The sequence below is a fragment of the Macaca fascicularis genome, chromosome 7 (assembly GCF_037993035.2).
Source record: "Macaca fascicularis isolate 582-1 chromosome 7, T2T-MFA8v1.1".
Taxonomy (NCBI): Eukaryota; Metazoa; Chordata; class Mammalia; order Primates; family Cercopithecidae; genus Macaca; species Macaca fascicularis.
In genome coordinates, this window is record NC_088381.1 from 138,890,067 (window position 1) to 138,912,322 (window position 22,256).

Here is a 22,256-nt window from a genome sequence, read left to right on the forward strand (position 1 = left end):
CTCAGCTTCCCAAAGTGCTGGGATTACAGGCATGAGCCACTACACCCGGCCTAAAAGAAAACTGTATTTGTTAAAATAAGAACTAGCATTCTTTTTTTTTTTTTAATAGTAGTAGATTTTTTTTTTTAATACTTTTAGTTTTGGGATACATGTGCAGATTTGTTACATAGGTATACACATGCCATGGTGGTTAGCTGCACCCATCAACCCGTCATCTACATTAGATATTTCTCCTAATGCTATCCCTCCCCTACTTCCCCTCCTCTGACAGACCCCAGTGTGTGATGTTCCCCTCCCTGTGTCCATGTGTTCTCATTGTTCAACTGCCACTTGTGAGAACATGCAGTGTTTGGTTTTCTGTTCTTGTGTTAGTTTGCTGAGAATGATAGTTTCCAACTTCATCCATGTCCCTGCAAAGGACATGAACTCATACTTTTTTATGGCTGCATGGTATTCCGTGTTGTATATGTGCCACATTTTCTTTATCCAGTCTATCATTGATGGGCATTTGAGTGGGTTCCAAGTCTTTGCTATTGTGAACAGTGCCACAATAAACATACATGTGCATGTGTCTTTATAGTAGAATGATTTATAATCCTTTAGGTATATACCCAGTAATGGAATTGCTGGGTCAGATGGTATTTCTGGTTCTAGATCCTTGAGGAGTTGCCACACTGTCTTCCACAATGGTTGAACTAATTTATACTCCCACCAACAGTATAAAAGCATTTCTATTTCTTCACATCCTCTCCAGCATCTGTTGTTTCCTGACTTTAATGATTGCCGTTCTAACTGGCGTGAGATGGTATCTCATTGTGGTTTTGATTTACATTTCTCTAATGACCATTGATGATGAGCTTTTTTTCATATGTTTTTTGGCCACATAAATGTCTTTTGAGAAGTGTCTGTTCATATCCTTCACCCAATTTTGGATGGGATTTTTTTTTTCTTGTAAATTTAAGTTCCTTGTAGATGCTGGATATTAGCCGTATGTCAGACAGATAGATTGCAAAAATTTTCTCCTATTCTGTAGGTTGCCTGTTCACTCTGATGATAGTTTCTTTTGCTGTGCAGAAGCTCTTTAGTTTAATTAGATCCCATTTGTCAATTTTGGCTTTTGTTGCCATTGCTTTTGGTGTTTTAGCCATGAAGTGTTTGCCCATGCCTATGTCCTGAATGATATTGCCTAGGTTTTCTTCTAGGGTTTTTATGGTTTTAGGTCTTATGTTTAAGTCTTTAATCTGTCTTGAGTTAATTTTTGTATAAGGTGTAAGGAAGGGGTCCAGTTTCAGTTTTCTGCATTTGGCTAGCCAGTTTTCCCAACACCATTCATTAAATAGGGAATCCTTTCCCCATTTTTGTCAGGTTTGTCAAAGATCAGATGGTTGTAGATGTGTAGTGTTATTTCTGAGGCCTCTGTTCTGTTCCTTTGGTCTTTGTATCTGTTTTGGTATCAGTACCATGCTGTTTTGGTTACTGAAGCCTTGTAGTAGAGTTTGAAGTCAGGTAGTGTGATGCCTCCAGCTTTGTTCTTTTTGCTTAGGATTGTCTTGGCTGTATGGGCTCTTTTTTGGTTCCATATGAAATTTAAAGTAGTTTTTTCTAATTCTGTGAAGAAAGTCAGTGGTAGCTTGATGGGGATAGCATTGAATCTATAAATTACTTTGGGCAGTGTGGCCATTTTTCACAATATTGATTCTTCCTATCCATGAGCATGGAATGTTTTTCCATTTGTTTGCGTCCTCTCTTATTTCCTTGAGCAGTGGTTTGTAGTTCTCCTTGAAGAGGAGCCCTCCCACAGCTGGAAAACCATTCACGTAGTTCTGTGTTTACTAACAACTGTCCATCCTTTTTTTTCTCTCTCCATTTATAGCTAGACATGTGGAGTAAGCCTAGGACATCTGCTTTATTTCTTTAAGACCCGTCCATACTTTCCTCATTGCAGTACTGACATTATAGTCTTTGTGGTTGCTAATGATCAATCTAATTGCTAAATTGATTTTCTTAAGTCTCCGTGCTTTATGAATGGTACATCATTTAATACCTATGGATACTCTTCCATTTTGATATTCTTCTCATTTTTGATCTGTGACTTTATACCACCCTCATGCTTCTTGCATTTTTCAGATGACTCTCTTTTCCTTTGTTGATCCCTCTTTCTTCTTTCAACTGCTTAATTTATGAGAATTCTCTAGGATTTTATGTGGTTATCTTCTCGGTTTACAGTTCCTTGGCATTGAAGTCATCCTTTTTTATTACTTTATTTGTTGACTTTGTGTATGAGTTATGTCCAGATTTATATCTCAAAGTCTTCACCTCTTTTGCAAGCTTTATTCCTATATATCTAACAGACATTTTAAAAATAGCAAATTAATCATCTCCTGGTTAATTTTTCTTTCCCAATATCTTTGCTTTTGGCAGTGATATACCAACTAAAAATCTTAGAGTCTCCGCTCCTTCCTCCTTGATCCCTAATAACAAGTAACTCAGTCCCTTTGATAACATTTAATGATTCTATATTAAAATTACTGGTTGTCATTCTTGTACTATACCTTTAGTGCCTTAAATCATTTAAATTCGTTTTCTGGCTCTGGTGTCTCCATGGTCCAATTAATTTTGTCCACTGCTTTCAGGTTAATGTGGTTAAATATGGAAAAGGTAAAAGGTGACAGATTTTTGCAACTAGTTGACAAGAAGAATAATAATGTCATAAACAGGAATAAGAAAGACAAGAACAGAAGCTTTTAGAAGATAGGTGTTGTGATTAAAAGAGTTTATGGATTATCTGGAGTCCAATCTAGCCAAGGGCCAAATGCCAAACTCAGCTCGGCCCAATGTCGAATGGTAGGGTGGTGCTAGACAATCCTAGTGAAATTGTATGGTATGCCGTCAGAAATGAACTGAAACTTGGGAGAAAAGTCATGATTAGGGACGTAGCTGCATAATACCTTCTGAACATTTTTATGGGAAGTTAATAAAGTCTCTTAAAAGGATACAGCTTTACTTATTTGATTATTTTGATATGAAAATGCAGATAATATCTTTATTACAAATACCATTGAATTATTTAGTAAGCTGGAATTTATGGGCAGAACTAGAATTGTTGTTATAAGCAAACCCCTATTATTGTATATTTCCTGTATGAATAATGTCCTGTGAGAAATGCTATACTTTTTTTTTTTTTTTTTTGAGACGGAGTCTTGCTCTGTCGCCCAGGCTGGAGCGCAGTGACCAGATCTCGGCTCACTGCAAGCTCCGCCTCCCGGGTTCCCGCCATTCTCCTGCCTCAGCCTCCCGAGTAGCTGGGACTACAGTCGCCCGCCACCTCGCCCAGCTAGTTTTTTGTATTTTTTAGTAGAGACGGGGTTTCACCGTGTTAGCCAGGATGGTCTCGATCTCCTGACCTCGTGATCCACCAGTCTCGGCCTCCCAAAGTGCTGGGATTACAGGCTTGAGCCACCGCGCCCGGCCGAGAAATGCTATACTTGTATGTAGTATACCTTAACTACACTTGTCTATAACAATAAGCCAAACAGTAAGATGGATCTATCATATGCTATTGCAGAAACATTAAGATAGATACAAATAAATAAATAATAAATAATCTTATTTCCTGACTCTTATCAGGAAAGATTTGAGATGTTTTTAATATCAAAGTGACACTGGTATCTGGAGCTGATGTTTCATCTCTGGAACAGAATTATTAATATAGGTCATTTTGTGGTTGTGGAATATTTACTTAAGATCATTTCAGGCATTTTGAAAGTTGGTTGTAAAATTAGCAAGACTTCAAGAGTGTAATTTATCTTTCTGTTTCATTTTTAGAGTGTTCAACCAGATTCTTCTTCTCCCAGACATGTAAGTCACTCTTAATATGGCTGTATATTGTAGGTCGTTAACATTTATCATAGCATTTGTGGTTTGGTTTTTGTTTTTGTTTTTTTGTTTTGTTTTGTTTTGTTTGGAATGCATCAAACTGAACTAAAATTTATGTTACTATTTTCCTCATCCATGTTTTGACACACTACTAGAAATACAGGTGTTTTGTTAGCTTGAAATAAAATGACATTGTACTTGTGGACTCTAAACTTGGTTGGAAATGAGCATAATAATTCATTGTTTGACAGTCTGTTTCAGGGAGTAGACATGGTTCTTATAAACTCATTATTATTTATGTTTAATAAATTTTGAATAATAGGTTATGAATAAGTATTGAAAATATAATTTTGATGTAGGAAGAACTTCACTTGAGTACCATTAGGAGCAAGAATAAAGAAGTAATACATGAGTCTGGTGTCAAGACCATTGAATAAAAACTTTGTTATTCACTTTGTGACTAGACAAAAATATTATCTGCCTAGCACTATGTATTGTGAAATGGAATCCAATTTTAGATCTACGTTGAGTTTTTAATAGAACAAAGGATATTCTATTTAAAGTAGTTCAAAAACAGACTTCAAGAATAGTTTATGATTTTTTTCCTTGAATATAATTTTTTTAATCCTTTCGCTGGAATAATGAATAATGGGAATGGATGAGCAAAATGAAACAAAGAGGCAAGTTTTTTTTTTTTTTTTTTTTTTTTGACTGATTATGTTTACTATTTTGCAAGAATATTTTTGAAGTGCAATAATATATGGAAACATTGCTTTTTAACTTTTTATTTTGGCCTAATTTCAAACTTAAAGTTGCAAGGGTAGTACAAAGAATTTCAGATACCATTCATCCAGATCCATATGTTAACATTTATGATATTTGCTTAATCCCTTTCTAGCACGTGATCTTTTTTCCTTCTTTCTCTGTGCTAGCTGACATGATGCCCCTTTACCTCTAAGTGTCTCAGTGTGTGTTTCTTAGAAACAAAGATATTCCTTTATGTTAATTCAAGATAATTATCAAAATTAGAATATTAATGTTGATACAATGCTGTCTTCTAATATGTAGATCTTACTCAAATAGATTTTGCCTATTGTCTTCATTGGCAAAGAAAGTCCCTGATTATGTTTGGTCTCTTAAATCTCCTTTAATCTGGAGCAATTCTTCGGTAACTATCTTTCATTATATTGAAAATTTTGATGGATATAGGCCAGTTATTTTATAGACCATCCCTTAATTTGAGTTTGTCTGATGTTTTTTTCTTTTAAAAAATGTTTTTTAAGTTTTATTTTTTCACCCTGTCTTATGGTGCTGATGATGTTTCTTTCTGATTTGATAAGGCCATGCTTTTTAAAGTAGGAATACTACAAAAGTACATCGTATTAGGAAGCACATATTGATTTATCCTTTTACTAGTGATGTTAAGTTTGATCTTCTGGTTAAGAGTATTGTCTGCAGGGTGTCTGAAATCTCTGCAGTATTAACATTTTGGCCAGCTAATTCTTTGTTTGAGGGTGGGGGATGCTGTCCAATGCATTGTAGGATGTTTGGCATCCTCTCTGGTGCTACCTCCTAAATGCTGGTAGCACCACTTCCCCAACTGTGACAACAGAAATGTGTCCAGATTCCCATATGTGCACTGGGGAGCAAAACCCCCTCCTACTTCCTTAAGAACCAGTACTCTACTGTAACGTTACTGTTTTTCTCTTACAGATAATAAATACTTCAAATAAATAAATAAAATAAATACCTCATGGAGAGATACCTTGAGACTGTATATGTGTCCTCCATAAATTTCTATCCAGTTGTTTTAGTATCTACTGATGTTTCTTGCCTGATTCAGTTACTTATTGGTTGCTAAATGATGGTTTTTCTCATCCCATCATTCCTTCTACATTTATTAGTTGACCTTTTATTAATACTATAAGGAAGAGCTTTCCCCTCTTTCTTATATATGTATGTATATATTGGTGTGGATAAAGTGATTATTTTATTCAATGGACTATAATGTTACTAGTAGTATTTATTTTGATGCTCAAATTGTCCCTGATTTAGCCATTGGGAGTCCATCACACTGCTTTCTGTGTCCTTTTGACATATCTCTGTCATTCTTTAAGTACTTTCTACCTTTTTGTCACAACAATATGTTCCAGGGTCATCTTATACTTTCCCTGTCGTAGCCAGAAACCAGTCTTTTCTCTATGGAGCCCCCCCCCTACCTTTTTTGGTAGGTAATGGTATTTATAAAGTAAGATCTGGTTGCTAGTAATCATTATTGCTAGAATCTCATTGCATCTAGGTCCTCTTAGTGGATAAAGCTAGGAGGTGTATGTATGTATGTACATATATACACACATGTATACATATATATAACCTATTCCTATATCTGTCTATATGCATATTAAAAATAATGAGACTATGGAAGCCCAGTGTGGGCAGATTACTTGAGACCAGGAGTTTGAGACCAGCCTGGGCAACATGGCGAAACTCTATCTCTAAAAAAATTAAACAGGCGCAGTGATGTGTGCCTGTAGTCCCAGCTACTTGGAAGGCTGAGGCGGGAGGATCACTTGAGCTCAGGAGGCCGAGGCTACAGTGAGCTGTGAGCGCTCCACTGCATTCCAGTCTGGGTGACAGAGAGAGACCCTGTCTCAAAATAAATAGATAAATAAATAAATAATAACAACAACAAAAAAACTTCACACTGATACTTCTGTTTCAGTCCAGTATCTCAAGAGTTCATTCTATTACTCTTCCTCCTCTCTATATTTGTTAATCCTTTCTGTGATTGTCAGAAATCTGGCTTCCATATGGAAAAATTATGAATCCTTAGAATGAAGCCATCAGTGATCTCAGTAGTTATTTGTGACTCTTAAAATTAACTAAACTGACTTTAAAAAATATCATTTTCTCATTTTCAGGGTCATAATCGTATCATTGCCTACAGTAGACCAGTTTATTTCTGCTTATGTTGTGGTCTTATTTGGCTCTTGGATTATGGTAGCAGAAACCTGACTGCAACCAAGTTCAAATTATATGGAATAACTTTTACCAATCCACTGGTGTTTATATCAGCCAGGGATTTAGTTATAGGTGAGTCATCTTAAAGTATCTCTAATCTTAAAATGAATTTATTTGTATATCAACATTTTACTGATAAATATATCAATTATACAGCTTTAAATAGTTTTTAATAAGCTTATTTTGCTGTTGTTATCTGCTCTGAGAAACAAAGTGATAGGACTATTATGAGTGAATAAAGCTAATGATGAGCAAATATTATAGTAATTCTTTTGTTCTTGGAGTAAATGTAATGGATAATTTTTTTTTGGTTTTGTTATCTTAGGTTTCTATTATGTGAAAATGGTTGAAATAACTTTAAAAAGTATTGTTTATGATTGAAAAGATGTTATTTACTAACCAAGCAATTTTTGTTGAGATGTATAATTTAAAATACTGTCTTTTAAAAATTGCCTAGTAGTTTATGTTAATTTGGGATTTAAAAAAATTAATTATGACCTCTCAGTGGACCAAAAAAATGAATTATGACCTCTCAGTAGACACAAGAATGGATATAGTATAATATTTTTAAATATACTTTTCTTTCTTTTTATAGTGTTTACACTCTGTTTCCCAATAGTGTTTTTCATTGGTCTCCTGCCTCAGGTGAATACATTTGTAATGTACCTTTGTGAACAATTGGATATTCATATTTTTGGTGGTAATGGTGAGTGTTTCTTTATAAAAATTATAGATGACAGTATTACCTTTATAGATCATGAAGTAATAAACTGACCATTAAAATGCTTTTCCAGTTTTCACTTCAGGCTTGAAATTAGAAAAAAAAAAAAAGACATTAAGTAATTGAAGACTGAGAAGCAATTAATTTGTGGATAGAAAAAAATAGTCAAGTCTGCTACTTTAGAGAAAGAGCCAGGTATAATGAAGCAGATGTGTAAGAAGTAATAAAATAATGTCTGCAACTAAAAGTTGTAGTGAGTTTACATGGAACCTATATGTACTTAAGAGGTATTTATAAAAGATCATCTATCCTGAATAGATTGAGGTTTGATACATAGCATTACATTTGGATTTTAAACCAGTATGTGCATTTAGTAGGTCTTCATATTTGGTTTCAGAGCCTTGTTTTATCCTTAGAATGGTAACACCAAAATAAAAGCATTTTACTAATAAATAAGCTTTTAAGAACTATCTCTGTTCATTGAGTAGAATATGTGGCTATGAATTGATATACTTAGAAAATCTATTTCCATATCATATGTATATTTTATTTTAAAAATAAGATAATACCCATATTACCCTGGTATAGATAATGGTTTGTAGAACTTGAAAATAATCATATCGGCATACACCATGGTTAAAATATACCATTATTTAGTTTAACCATTTAAAATTTTACTGAAAGATGAGTGTGCAACTAGAGAAAATGAAAGGGAAAGAGATTACTGTAACTTTATAGTTCATTTCTCTACACATTTCACATTTTCAGGCCTCATATATTTTCCAAGCATATGCATTGAAATCCTCTCTGCTGATGAAAAGTTGACATCATGGCTTTAATTTTAGATAGAAACTGAGTTTTTCTGTGTTGCTGTATATCATACTAGAGAATTTTTAATGTTCTGAAAATTTTTTGAATGAGTATGAATTAAGACAGAACTCATTTCATCAATCAGCATGGCTTAATGGGTAGAAGACAGTTTGAATATTTAGGGACTATTACTGGTGTTATATTACCCTAAATACTATGGGGAGGGCTTAGTGTAGGTAATTTATGATAATGGGCTTTTGTCATACTATAATTTACAAACTTGTGCAAGGTATTAGGTTTCTGATATCTCAAGGAATTTTTTCTGTAGATTTCTTTTATGATTATTATTATTAAATTAAAGAAAGTCTGTTACCCATGTTTTAAAAGTAAAGTCTAGATATCTTAGCCATCTCCTGTTCCTTATTACTAATATGCCCATTGGAGTATTAGTAATTATCTATTTCGTTGTTGTTGCTATTGTTAGCAATTAGATCTACAGTATCTAAAGTATCTATTTTGTTGTTATTGTTAGCAATTAGATCTACACTTTTTTCTGAAAACTAACACATGGGAATACAGATTTACTTCTGTGGGTAACACAGGTTCTGTTTACATAGATAAATATTTTTCAGTGAACACTTAATACATCTCCAGTTCCTTTTCAGGCCTCTGAAAGCTTCATTTTTCCACATTTTTTGTTAATAGATAGATTTTTGAAGCATAATATAGATAAAATTTTTTCTTGCTACATATAAATGTTCATTACTTCCAAGATGAATATAGTTTATCTCGTAACAAAGATTCAGGATAGCAAATCTCTGTCATGTCAAAATCTTTTTGAAAGAACAAAATGAAGTAACTGAATTTTTAAAATTTAGATTAGTAGATATTTAATGATAGTTGCCATTATAATATTTTAAATGCTTTTCAGTGACCTTTTAATTTTTTTCATATATTTTAATAAAATATTTCTTTCCTTTTTCTTCTCCTGTCTAGCCACTACAAGCCTGCTTGCAGCACTTTACAGTTTTATCTGTAGCATTGTGGCAGTAGCCTTATTGTATGGATTATGTTATGGAGCTTTAAAGGTGAGCAATAAATTATAGTATGTTTTGTCTTTAAGGCTGTATTTCTATATGAATGTTGTTTTAAAATCAACTAATAATGATTTTTTCCCCTGGGGCCACTTAGCATTAATTTTCGTGGTCTTCATATGTTAAACATTATTCTCATTCTCAACTACTTTGAATTTGAAAACAGTTTAATAGTTAACCATTACTAAAAGAAAATTATTTTTCCTGCAGTAGTCATAGGTTAATATTAGAAACAGATTATTGAAAACTAGGCTCATCTGGTATAAGGGTAGGCATAGTAATTACAGAATGTGAAGTCAATTTTAAAATTCTACTTAAGAATTTAACTACTTTTCATATCACAGTTTTTTAAACTTATAAAAACAAGTTCAAGGACTGCAATTTAAGATACATGCTAATAAAAAGTAATATACTGAAATTTAATGTCATTGGGTTAGAAGATCTGAATGAGCCTTATGAACTTCCCTTTAAAAGATGGTCAACAAGTTGTAAACATAAAAATTTAAACATTTTTGTAGACAGCTTTCAGCTCCTCACGCATACTTGTGGGTTGCTTTCGTTTTTTGTTTGGCAACTAGTGCAAGACAACCAGAGAATGTTAGGTTTGAAAGGACTATGACAAGTGACTCACAGATCCTTCTTTGCCTCATTTAAGTAGCATTTGTAGAGCATTTATGTGTACCAGCTGTTATGCTAAACCGTTTTCTGCTTTGAAGGAACTTGTAGGTTAGCGGTGATTAACAAGTCAACCAACATGTTCAATACAGCATAACGAAGGTTATGAAAGCAGTTCTGTGGGTATACAAATTAAGACTACTTTATTCTGCCAAAAGAGATTAAAGACAATTTTCCAGGAAGGTGATATAACCAAATTTTGAGCATTAGCTAATTGAAGCAAGAGATGAAGACCCATGGGCTTGTAAAGAAAATGTGTTGTGTAGAGGAAATGGCAAATGATTTGGAATTTCTGGAGGTTTGGGTACATGAGGAAAGATGACATCTAAGGTCATTCCTCTAAGGCTAGAAAGGTAAGCAAAGGCTGGATCATGAAATAGCTTTTATCCTGAATGTGTTGGGGTAAAGATGCAAAACCATGAATTTATTTGAGGCAGTGAAAGGAAATGATCAGAGTTGCATTTTAGAAAGGTTACTTTTCTCCATTGTGAAGATTGAAGTCTAAGCAGGAGGGATCAAAGAAGACTGTTCCACTTTAATCTTGAAATTATGAGGTACTTAACTAAAATTAGATTTCATGAATATATTTGTAGACTGTCTGGATAAAGATATATGAGCTAGAAGAGGATCCAGGATGATTCTGGGTGCTGACTTGAACAGCTGGTTAGATATGGTGCTAATGCACAAGACTGGAAACCTTGGCATTTGTTGAGGAAGGTGATTGTTTATGTTGGAACACTTGATTTGTTGATATTTATGGGGTATCCAGAGATACATAGTAGCTAGTTACATGTACAGAGGTTTGATGTCATGATTAATGGATTTAGAAGTCATCCATAAAATTGAATAAAATGTAAGAAAAAGACTCTTAATGTGGATTGACAAGAGAAAATGGATGAGGAAAGACTATGGGAAATACCAGTATGTAAGTGTTGGTTACAACAAAATCACACAAAGGAAATTTCAGAGGCAGTATGAGTCTGAAAAAAGTTTTTATTGAATTTGGCAGTTATAGGATATTAGTGTTTTGGATTAAGGAAGCCAGATTAATATAAGTAGGTTTGAATATATATTAAGGAAATATATTCTACTCTTTCTAGAGTGCAGTTGGAAAGCTTGCACACATAATGGGGGTTGTTTTCTGGTTTTTGTTTTTAAAAAAGATCTGAGACTTAATTGCTCTAAAAGGCAAGGAGGGGAAATCTAGTGGATGGGAGATAATTGATAGAGCTAAGCCCAGGAAAGAACTGGCGGCAACAAGGTCCAAATCCAGGATTCTCCCACATGTGCCACCTGTAAACGGTCCTAGCTCAAGTTGTAGATTTGTGTTTTGAATCAGGGTTTGGAAAGTGAATTGTTATTTGGAAATTGTAGTCACAGAAGTTAATAAGTGCGGTAAGTTTTCTAGCCTCGTTTAGAAAGGCCTATTCAACTATAATTATACAGCACAATGGCAGCAGCTATAAAGCTGCCAGGTAGATTCCTGCATCCTAAGGCAGGCAGGAAGGTAAAGTTTTTTTCTTCTTTCTGGGGCATCACTTTTGCATTAGACAATTTTAGTTTTAAATATCACTCATTGTAGTGTGGTAAATCTATAGATATACTTGTTATGCACAAGCAGAGATTATGTACAAGCATACCTCATTTTATTGTGCTTTACTTTATTACTTTTCACAGATAGTGTGTTTTTTACAAAAGGAATGCTTGTGGCAACCCTGTGTGAAGCAAGTCTAATGGTGCCATTTTCCTAACAGCATGTGCTCACTTTGTGTCTCTGTGTCACATTTTGGTAATTCTTGCAATATTTAAAATTTTTATTGTTATTTTCTATTATGGTGATGAGTTATGTCTGATACCATTGTAATTGTTTTTGGAGTGCCATTAACAGCACCCATAGAAGATGGTGAACTTTAACAGATCAACATGGTGTGTATTCTGACTGCTCTGCTGACTGGTCATTCCCTCATCTCTCTCCCTCACTTTGGGTCTCCCTATTCTGTGAGATACAACCATGTTGAAATTAGGCTAATCAATAACCCCACAATGGCCTCTAAGTGTTCACAAGGCAAAAGGAATGGTCGCATAGCTGTCACTTTAAATCAGAAGCTAGGAATGATTAAGCTTAGTGAGTAAGGCATATTGAAAGCTGAGAAAGGCCTAAATCGAGGCCTCTTGTGCCAAACAGTTAGCCAAGGTGTGAATGCAAACAAAAAGTTCTTGAAGGAAATTAAGAGTACTACTCCAGGAAATGATAAGAAGAGAGAGAGGGCGGAGCAAGATGGCCGAATAGGAACAGCTCCAGTCTCCAACTCCCAGCGCGAGCCACACAGAAGACCGGTGATTTCTGCATTTTCAACTGAGGTACTGGGTTCATCTCACTGGGGAGTGCCGGACGATCGGTGCTGGTCAGCTGCTGCAGCCCGACCAGCAAGAGCTGAAGCAGGGCGAGGCATTGCCTCACCTGGGAAGCGCAAGGGGGAAGGGAATCCCTTTTCCTAGCCAGGGGAACTGAGACACACAACACCTGGAAAATCGGGTAACTCCCACCCCAATACTGCGCTTTAAGCAAACAGGCACACCAGGAGATCATATCCCACACCTGGCCGGGAGGGTCCCACACCCACGGAGCCTCCCTCATTGCTAGCACAGCAGTCTGTGATCTACCGGCAAGGCAGCAGCGAGGCTGGGGGAGGGGCGCCCGCCATTGCTGAGGCTTAAGTAGGTAAACAAAGCTGCTGGGAAGCTGGAACTGGGTGGAGCTCACAGCAGCTCAAGGAAACCTGCCTGTCTCTGTAGACTCCACCTCTGGGGACAGGGCAATAACAAACGCAGCCGAAACCTCTGCAGACGCAAACGACTCTGTCTGACAGCTTTGAAGAGAGCAGTGGATCTCCCAACACGGAGGTTGAGATCTGAGAAGGGACACACTCCCTGCTCAAGTGGGTCCCTGACCCCTGAGTAGCCTAACTGGGAGACATCCCCCACTAGGGGCAGTCTGACACCCCACACCTCACAGGGTGGAGTACACCCCTGAGAGGAAGCTTCCAAAGCGAGAATCAGACAGGTACACTCGCTGTTCAGAAATTTCTATCTTCTGCAGCCTCTGCTGCTGGTACCCAGGCAAACAGAGTCTGGAGTGGACCTCAAGCAATCTCCAACAGACCTACAGCTGAGGGTCCTGACTGTTAGAAGGAAAACTATCAAACAGGAAGGACACCTACACCAAAACTCCATCAGTACATCACCATCATCAAAGACCAGAGGCAGATAAAACCACAAAGATGGGGAAAAAGCAGGGCAGAAAAGCTGCAAATTCAAAAAATAAGAGCGCATCTCCCCCGGCAAAGGAGCGCAGCTCATCGCCAGCAACGGATCAAAGCTGGACGGAGAATGACTTTGACGAGATGAGAGAAGAAGGCTTCAGTCCATCAAATTTCTCAGAGCTAAAGGAGGAATTACGTACCCAGCGCAAAGAAACTAAAAATCTTGAAAAAAAAGTGGAAGAATTGATGGCTAGAGTAATTAATGCAGAGAAGGTCATAAACGAAATGAAAGAGATGAAAACCATGACACGAGAAATACGTGACAAATGCACAAGCTTCAGTAACCGACTCGATCAACTGGAAGAAAGAGTATCTGCGATTGAGGATCAAATGAATGAAATGAAGCGAGAAGAGAAACCAAAAGATAAAAGAAGAAAAAGAAATGAACAAAGCCTGCAAGAAGTATGGGATTATGTAAAAAGACCAAATCTACGTCTGATTGGGGTGCCTGAAAGTGAGGGGGAAAATGGAACCAAGTTGGAAAACACTCTTCAGGATATCATCCAGGAGAACTTCCCCAACCTAGTAGGGCAGGCCAACATTCAAATCCAGGAAATACAGAGAACGCCACAAAGATACTCCTCGAGAAGAGCAACTCCAAGACACATAATTGCCAGATTCACCAAAGTTGAAATGAAGAAAAAAATCTTAAGGGCAGCCAGAGAGAAAGGTCGGGTTACCCACAAAGGGAAGCCCATCAGACTAACAGCAGATCTCTCGGCAGAAACTCTCCAAGCCAGAAGAGAGTGGGGGCCAATATTCAACATTCTTAAAGAAAAGAATTTTCAACCCAGAATTTCATATCCAGCCAAACTAAGTTTCATAAGTGAAGGAGAAATAAAATCCTTTACAGATAAGCAAATGCTTAGAGATTTTGTCACCACTAGGCCTGCCTTACAAGAGACCCTGAAGGAAGCACTAAACATGGAAAGGAACAACCGGTACCAGCCATTGCAAAAACATGCCAAAATGTAAAGACCATCGAGGCTAGGAAGAAACTGCATCAACTAACGAGCAAAATAACCAGTTAATATCATAATGGCAGGATCAAGTTCACACATAACAATCTTAACCTTAAATGTAAATGGACTAAATGCTCCAATGAAAAGACACAGACTGGCAAACTGGATAAAGAGTCAAGACCCATCAGTCTGCTGTATTCAGGAGACCCATCTCACACGCAGAGACATACATACGCTCAAAATAAAGGGATGGAGGAAGATTTACCAAGCAAATGGAGAACAAAAAAAAGCGGGGGTTGCAATACTAGTCTCTGATAAAACAGACTTTAAACCATCAAAGATCAAAAGAGACAAAGAAGGCCATTACATAATGGTAAAGGGATCAATTCAACAGGAAGAGCTAACTATCCTAAATATATATGCACCCAATACAGGAGCACCCAGATTCATCAAGCAAGTCCTTAGAGACTTACAAAGAGACTTAGACTCCCATACAATAATAATGGGAGACTTCAACACTCCACTGTCAACATTAGACAGATCAACGAGACAGAAAGTTAACAAGGATATCCAGGAATTGAACTCATCTCTGCAGCAAGCAGACCTAATAGACATCTATAGAACTCTCCACCCCAAATCAACAGAATATACATTCTTCTCAGCACCACATCGTACTTACTCCAAAATCGACCACGTAATTGGAAGTAAAGCACTCCTCAGCAAATGTACAAGAACAGAAATTATAACAAACTGTCTCTCAGACCACAGTGCAATCAAACTAGAACTCAGGACTAAGAAACTCAATCAAAACCGTTCAACTACATGGAAACTGAACAACCTGCTCCTGAATGACTACTGGGTACATAACGAAATGAAGGCAGAAATAAAGATGTTCTTTGAAACCAATGAGAACAAAGATACAACATACCAGAATCTCTGGGACACATTTAAAGCAGTGTGTAGAGGGAAATTTATAGCACTAAATGCCCACAAGAGAAAGCAGGAAAGATCTAAAATTGACACTCTAACATCGCAATTAAAAGAACTAGAGAAGCAAGAGCAAACACATTCAAAAGCTAGCAGAAGGCAAGAAATAACTAAGATCAGAGCAGAACTGAAGGAGATAGAGACACAAAAAACCCTCCAAAAAATCAATGAATCCAGGAGTTGGTTTTTTGAAAAGATCAACAAAATTGACAGACCACTAGCCAGACTAATAAAGAAGAAAAGAGAGAAGAATCAAATCGACGCAATTAAAAATGATAAAGGGGATATCACCACCAACCCCACAGAAATACAAACTACCATCAGAGAATACTATAAACACCTCTACGCAAATAAACTGGAAAATCTAGAAGAAATGGATAATTTCCTGGACACTTACACTCTTCCAAGACTAAACCAGGAAGAAGTTGAATCCCTGAATAGACCAATAGCAGGCTCTGAAATTGAGGCAATAATTAATAGCCTACCAACCAAAAAAAGTCCAGGACCAGATGGATTCACAGCTGAATTCTACCAGAGGTACAAGGAGGAGTTGGTACCATTCCTTCTGAAACTATTCCAATCAATAGAAAAAGAGGGAATCCTCCCTAACTCATTTTATGAGGCCAACATCATCCTGATACCAAAGCCTGGCAGAGACACAACAAAAAAAGAGAATTTTAGACCAATATCCCTGATGAACATCGATGCAAAAATCCTCAATAAAATACTGGCAAACCGGATTCAGCAGCACATCACAAAGCTTATCCACCATGATCAAGTGGGCTTCATCCCTGGGATGCAAGGCTGGTTCAACATTCGCAAATCAATAAACATAATCCAGCATATAAACAGAACCAAAGACAAGAACCACATGATTATCTCAATAGATGCAGAAAAGGCTTTTGACAAAATTCAACAGCCCTTCATGCTAAAAGCGCTCAATAAATTCGGTATTGATGGAACATACCTCAAAATAATAAGAGCTATCTATGACAAACCCACAGCCAATATCATACTGAATGGGCAAAAACTGGAAAAATTCCCTTTGAAAACTGGCACAAGACAGGGATGCCCTCTCTCACCACTCCTATTCAACATAGTGTTGGAAGTTCTGGCTAGGGCAATTAGGCAAGAGAAAGAAATCAAGGGTATTCAGTTAGGAAAAGAAGAAGTCAAATTGTCCCTGTTTGCAGATGACATGATTGTATATTTAGAAAACCCCATTGTCTCAGCCCAAAATCTCCTTAAGCTGATAAGCAGCTTCAGCAAGTCTCAGGATACAAAATTAATGTGCAAAAATCACAAGCATTCTTATACACCAGTAACAGACAAACAGAGAGCCAAATCATGAATGAACTTCCATTCACAATTGCTTCAAAGAGAATAAAATACCTAGGAATCCAACTTACAAGGGATGTAAAGGATCTCTTCAAGGAGAACTACAAACCACTGCTCAGTGAAATAAAAGAGGATACAAACAAATGGAAGAACATACCATGCTCATGGATAGGAAGAATCAATATCGTGAAAATGGCCATAATGCCCAAGGTAATTTATAGATTCAATGCCATCCCCATCAAGCTACCAATGAGTTTCTTCACAGAATTGGAAAAAGCTGCTTTAAAGTTCATATGGAACCAAAAAAGAGCCTGCATCTCCAAGACAATCCTAAGTCAAAAGAACAAAGCTGGAGGCATCACGCTACCTGACTTCAAACTATACTACAAGGCTACAGTAACCAAAACAGCATGGTACTGGTACCAAAACAGAGATATAGACCAATGGAACAGAACAGAGTCCTCAGAAATAATACCACACATCTACAGCCATCTGATCTTTGACAAACCTGAGAGAAACAAGAAATGGGGAAAGGATTCCCTATTTAATAAATGGTGCTGGGAAAATTGGCTAGCCATAAGTAGAAAGCTGAAACTGGATCCTTTCCTTACTCCTTATACGAAAATTAATTCAAGATGGATTAGAGACTTAAATGTTAGACCTAATACCATAAAAATCCTAGAGGAAAACCTAGGTAGTACCATTCAGGACATAGGCATGGGCAAAGACTTCATGTCTAAAACACCAAAAGCAACGGCAAAATTGACAAATGGGATCTCATTAAACTAAAGAGCTTCTGCACAGCAAAAGAAACTACCATCAGAGTGAACAGGAACAACCTACAGAATGGGAGAAAATTTTTGCAATCTACTCATCTGACAAAGGGCTAATATCCAGAACCTACAAAGAACTCAAACAAATTTACAAGAAAAAAACAAACAACCTCATCAAAAAGTGGGCAAAGGATATGAACAGACATTTCTCAAAAGAAGACATTCATACAGCCAACAGACACATGAAAAAATGCTCATCATCACTGGCCATCAGAGAAATGCAAATCAAAACCACAACGAGATACCATCTCACACCAGTTAGAATGGCGATCATTAAAAAGTCAGGAAACAACAGGTGCTGGAGAGGATGTGGAGAAATAGGAACACTTTTACACTGTTGGTGGGATTGTAAACTAGTTCAACCATTATGGAAAACAGTATGGCGATTCCTCAAGGATCTAGAACTAGAAGTACCATATGACCCAGCCATCCCATTACTGGGTATATACCCAAAGGATTATAAATTATGCTGCTATAAAGACACATGCACACGTATGTTTATTGCGGCACTATTCACAATAGCAAAGACTTGGAATCAACCCAAATGTCCATCAGTGACAGATTGGATTAAGAAAATGTGGCACATATACACCATGGAATACTATGCAGCCATCAAAAAGGATGAGTTTGTGTCCTTTGTAGGGACATGGATGCAGCTGGAAACCATCATTCTTAGCAAACTATCACAAGAACAGAAAACCAAACACCGCATGTTCTCACTCATAGGTGGGAACTGAACAATGAGATCACTTGGACTCAGGAAGGGGAACATCACACACCGGGGCGTATCATGGGGAGGGGGGAGGGGGGAGGGATTGCATTGGGAGTTATACCTGATGTAAATGACGAGTTGATGGGTGCAGCACACCAACATGGCACAAGTATACATATGTAACAAACCTGCACGTTATGCACATGTACCCTACAACTTAAAGTATAATAATAATAAATAAATTTAAAAAAAAAAAAAGAAAAAGAAACAGCCGTAATTATGGCTGATACAGAGAAAGTTTTAGTGGTCTCTGGATAGAAGATCAAACCAATCACGGCATTCCCTTAAGCCAAAACCTAATCCAGAGCAAGGCTCTAACACTTCTATTCTCTGAAGGCTGAGTGAGTTGGGGAAGCTGCAGAAGAAAATTTGGAAGCCAGCCGAAATTGATTCATGAGGTTTAAGGAAGGAAGCCATCTCCATAACATAAAAGCACAAGGTGAAGCAGCAGTACTGATACGGAAGTTGCAGCAGGTTACCCATTAGATCTAGCTAAGATCATTGATGAAAGTGGCTACAGTAACAACAGATTTTCATTGTAGACAGCCTTGTATTGGAAGAAGATGCTATCTAGAACTTTCACAGCTAGAGAGGAGAAGTTAATGCCTGGTTTCAAAGCTTCAAAGGACAGGCCTACTCTCTTATTAGGGGCTAATGCAGCTGGTGACAGTAAGCTGAAGCCAGTGCTCATTTGCCATTCTGAAAATCACAGGGCCCTTAAATGTATTCTGCCTGCTCTGTAAATGGAACAAAGCCTGGATGACAGCACATCTCTTAATAGCATGGTTTGCTGAATGTTTTAAGTGTACTGTTGAGACCTACTGCTCATAGGAGAGATTTCTTTCAAAATATTCCTGTTCATTGACAATGCAGCTCGTCACTTGAGAGCTCTGATGGAGGTGTACAGGAGATTCATGTTGTTTTCATGCTTGCTAACACAAACGGGCATTTTGTAGCCCGTGCAGTAAGAAGTAATTTCAACTAACAAGTCTATTTAAGAAATACATTTTGTAAGGCCCGTATCTGTCATAGATGGTAATTCTTCTGATGAATCTGGGCAAAGTAAATTGAGAACCTTCTAGAAAAGATTCACCATTCTAGAAGTCATTATGAATATTCAGGATTAATGGGAAGAGATCAAAATATCAATATTAACACAAGTTTGGAAAAAGTTGTTTCCAAACTTTGTGGATGACTTTGAGGGATTCAATACTTCAGTGGAGGAAGTAACTGCAGATGTGATAGAAATAGCAAGGGAACGAGAATTAGAAGTGTAGCTTGAATATATAGGAGTGAATTACCGAAAGCACATAAAACTAGAACGGATGAGAAGTTGCTTCTTATGGATGAACAAAGAAAGGGGTTTCTTAAGATAGAATTGACTCCTGGTGAAGATGCTTTGAACATCGTTAAAATGACAACAAAGGATTTAGAATGGTACATAAATTTAGCTGATAAAGCAGCAGCAGGATTTTAGAGGGTTGACTCCAATATTGAAAGAAATAATTACTGTGGGTAAAATGCTATTAAACAGCATCGCATGCTACAGAGGAATTCTTCATGAAACAAAGAGTCAATCAGTGCAGCACACTTCATTATTGTCTTATTTTAAGAAATTGCCACAGCCACCCAAGCCTTCAGTAATTACCACACTGAACAGTCAGCATCCATCAACATCGAGGCAAGACCCTCTACAAGTAGAAAGATTACACCTCACTGAAGGCTCAGATGATCCTTAGCATTTTTTAACATTAAAGTATTAATGTTAAAATTAAGGTATGCGCATTTTTTTCTAAGACACAACATTATTGCACATTTAATAGACTACAATATAGTGTAACCATAACTTTTGGGAAACCAAAAATTTTGTGTTACTCATTTTACTGCAGCTTGCTTTATTGAGGTGACCTGGACCAACAATGTCTCCGAGGTATGCCTGTACAAGGATTTCATTAAAGCAGTTTTTGTAACAGCAGAAGCTGGTAATAACCTAATATCTGTCATTTGTGACTGGTCATGAAAAAAAATAAAATACATTTTTACATGCTAATGTGAAGTGATCTTTAAGACATACTATTTTTTTTTTTAAGGGAGAGTAATAGGCCAAAAAAAAAAAAAAAAAAAATCAGTGTTTCCTTTGTGCTTTTTTAAAAGCCCACATGAAAGTTTGTAGTTACATAGAATAATAATGGAAGAATATACAAGAATTTGAAAACAGTGGTTACTTCTGGATAGTTAGAGTTATTTGGAGACTTTATTGCATGCCTTTAGGAATAATTTATTTATTTTTAATCTGTTCACAAATACAGGCTTTTACATCTATGTGACATCTGCTTTCCTTGTATTTACTCTTTTTTTCTTAAACGTTTTAGTATGATGCATAGTTCATTAAAAGCTAAAAATTTTTCTTTAAAACCATCCTAGTACATCCTATTAATAAAGTTTAAATGTTCTTGATGTTTTCATATTTTTAAGATATTTAGGCTGTTATGTAATGAAATAAAAACATTTAGACCTTGAAGGAAGTCAAGGTCCACTACAGTGGGTGAAGCAGATCTACCTTTTGACCTAGGCCAATTTCCCTGGGCAGTTTTGTTTTTCATAGTTTATGTCCTTTCTTTCACTTATGAATCAGAATCCATTAAGAACTTAAAGGCATCTAGGTTTTGGTTTGCTTTTGATTCTTCTAGTTAGTGATTCAACAGAGTAGTAGTTAACTGTCTGTGTGTTTATATATAATTTGTAAGTTAAGGATGTGTCTCAGTTCAGGCTGCTTTAACAAAGTACCATAGACGGTGGCTTATAAACAATAGAAAATTATTACTCACAGTTCCGGGGCTTGGAAGTCTGAGATCAGGGTACTGGATGGTCAGGTTCTGGTGAGGTCTTTCTTCCCAGTTGCAGACACTAACTTATTATATTCTCAGTGGCAGAAACAGGACTTGCCCTCTGGGGTTCCTTTTCTACAGACAGTGATCCTGGTCATGAGGGCTCTACCATCAGGACCTTATGACCTCCCAAAGGTGCAACTTCCTAGTACCATCACACAGGGCATTGAGATTTCAACATACGAATTAGCAGGGAGGCAGACAACAGGTGGTGTTCATGAATTGCTTTCAATACATATTTCTGAATTTTTAATCTAAATAAAATAAACAAGTCATTTTGAGATAAACTTAAGAATGTTCTTTTATCTGAGAGTAGTAAGTAGTGTCAAGTATTTGTCAAATGAAAACAGGCATCTTTTGTTTTTTTTTTTGTTTCTTAAATACTCGTTTTAGTTGAGGCAAAATTTACATATAGTGAAATCCAAATATCTGAAGTACACAATCTGATAAGTTTTGACAAATGCATACACCTGTGTAATCATGCGCTTATCAAGATATAAAATAGTTGCATTACCTCAGAAAATTTCCTCGTATTTTGTCCTGTCTCTCCTAATCCTCACTGTTGTTATCTTTCACTATACACTAGGTTTGCAGTTCTTGAACTTAATATAAATGAAATCGTACCATATGTATTCTTTCGTATCTGACTTAATTGTTCAGTGTGATACTGTTGAGATTCATCCAAGTTGTGTGTATCAGAAGTTTGTTTCTTTTTATTGTAGATAAGTATTCCATTTAGTTTTAATTCCTTCTTACCCACATTGTATGACTGTATCACAGTTTACCTACTGTCTTAGAGATGCTCATTTGAGTTGTTTCTAGTTGAGGAATGTTATGAATAAGCCTGCTGTAAACATCATTGTGCAAGTCTTTTTGTGGACATGTGTATTCATTTCTTTTGGGTAAATACCTAGAAATGGAATTAACAGTTTTCCAAAGTGGCTGTGCTGGACATC

The 22,256-nt window shown here is 36.6% G+C and overlaps 1 protein-coding gene across 16 annotated transcripts in view; it reads left to right on the top strand.

Moving 5' to 3' along the window:
- The window catches only part of PCNX1 (pecanex 1), a 210,766-nt gene that overhangs the window by 107,364 nt on the left and 81,146 nt on the right, over window positions 1–22,256 (top strand). For all 16 annotated transcript variants that reach the window (XR_012415913.1, XR_012415914.1, XM_005561665.4 and 13 more), the window contains 4 exons: window positions 3,826–3,858; window positions 6,798–6,969; window positions 7,493–7,603; window positions 9,425–9,516. Coding sequence is in view for 14 of the 16 variants with exons in the window: in XM_005561665.4 (XP_005561722.1) it covers window positions 3,826–3,858; window positions 6,798–6,969; window positions 7,493–7,603; window positions 9,425–9,516 (408 nt within the window). In the remaining 2 variants the exon portion in view is untranslated. The remainder of the gene's footprint in view (window positions 1–3,825; window positions 3,859–6,797; window positions 6,970–7,492; window positions 7,604–9,424; window positions 9,517–22,256) is intronic.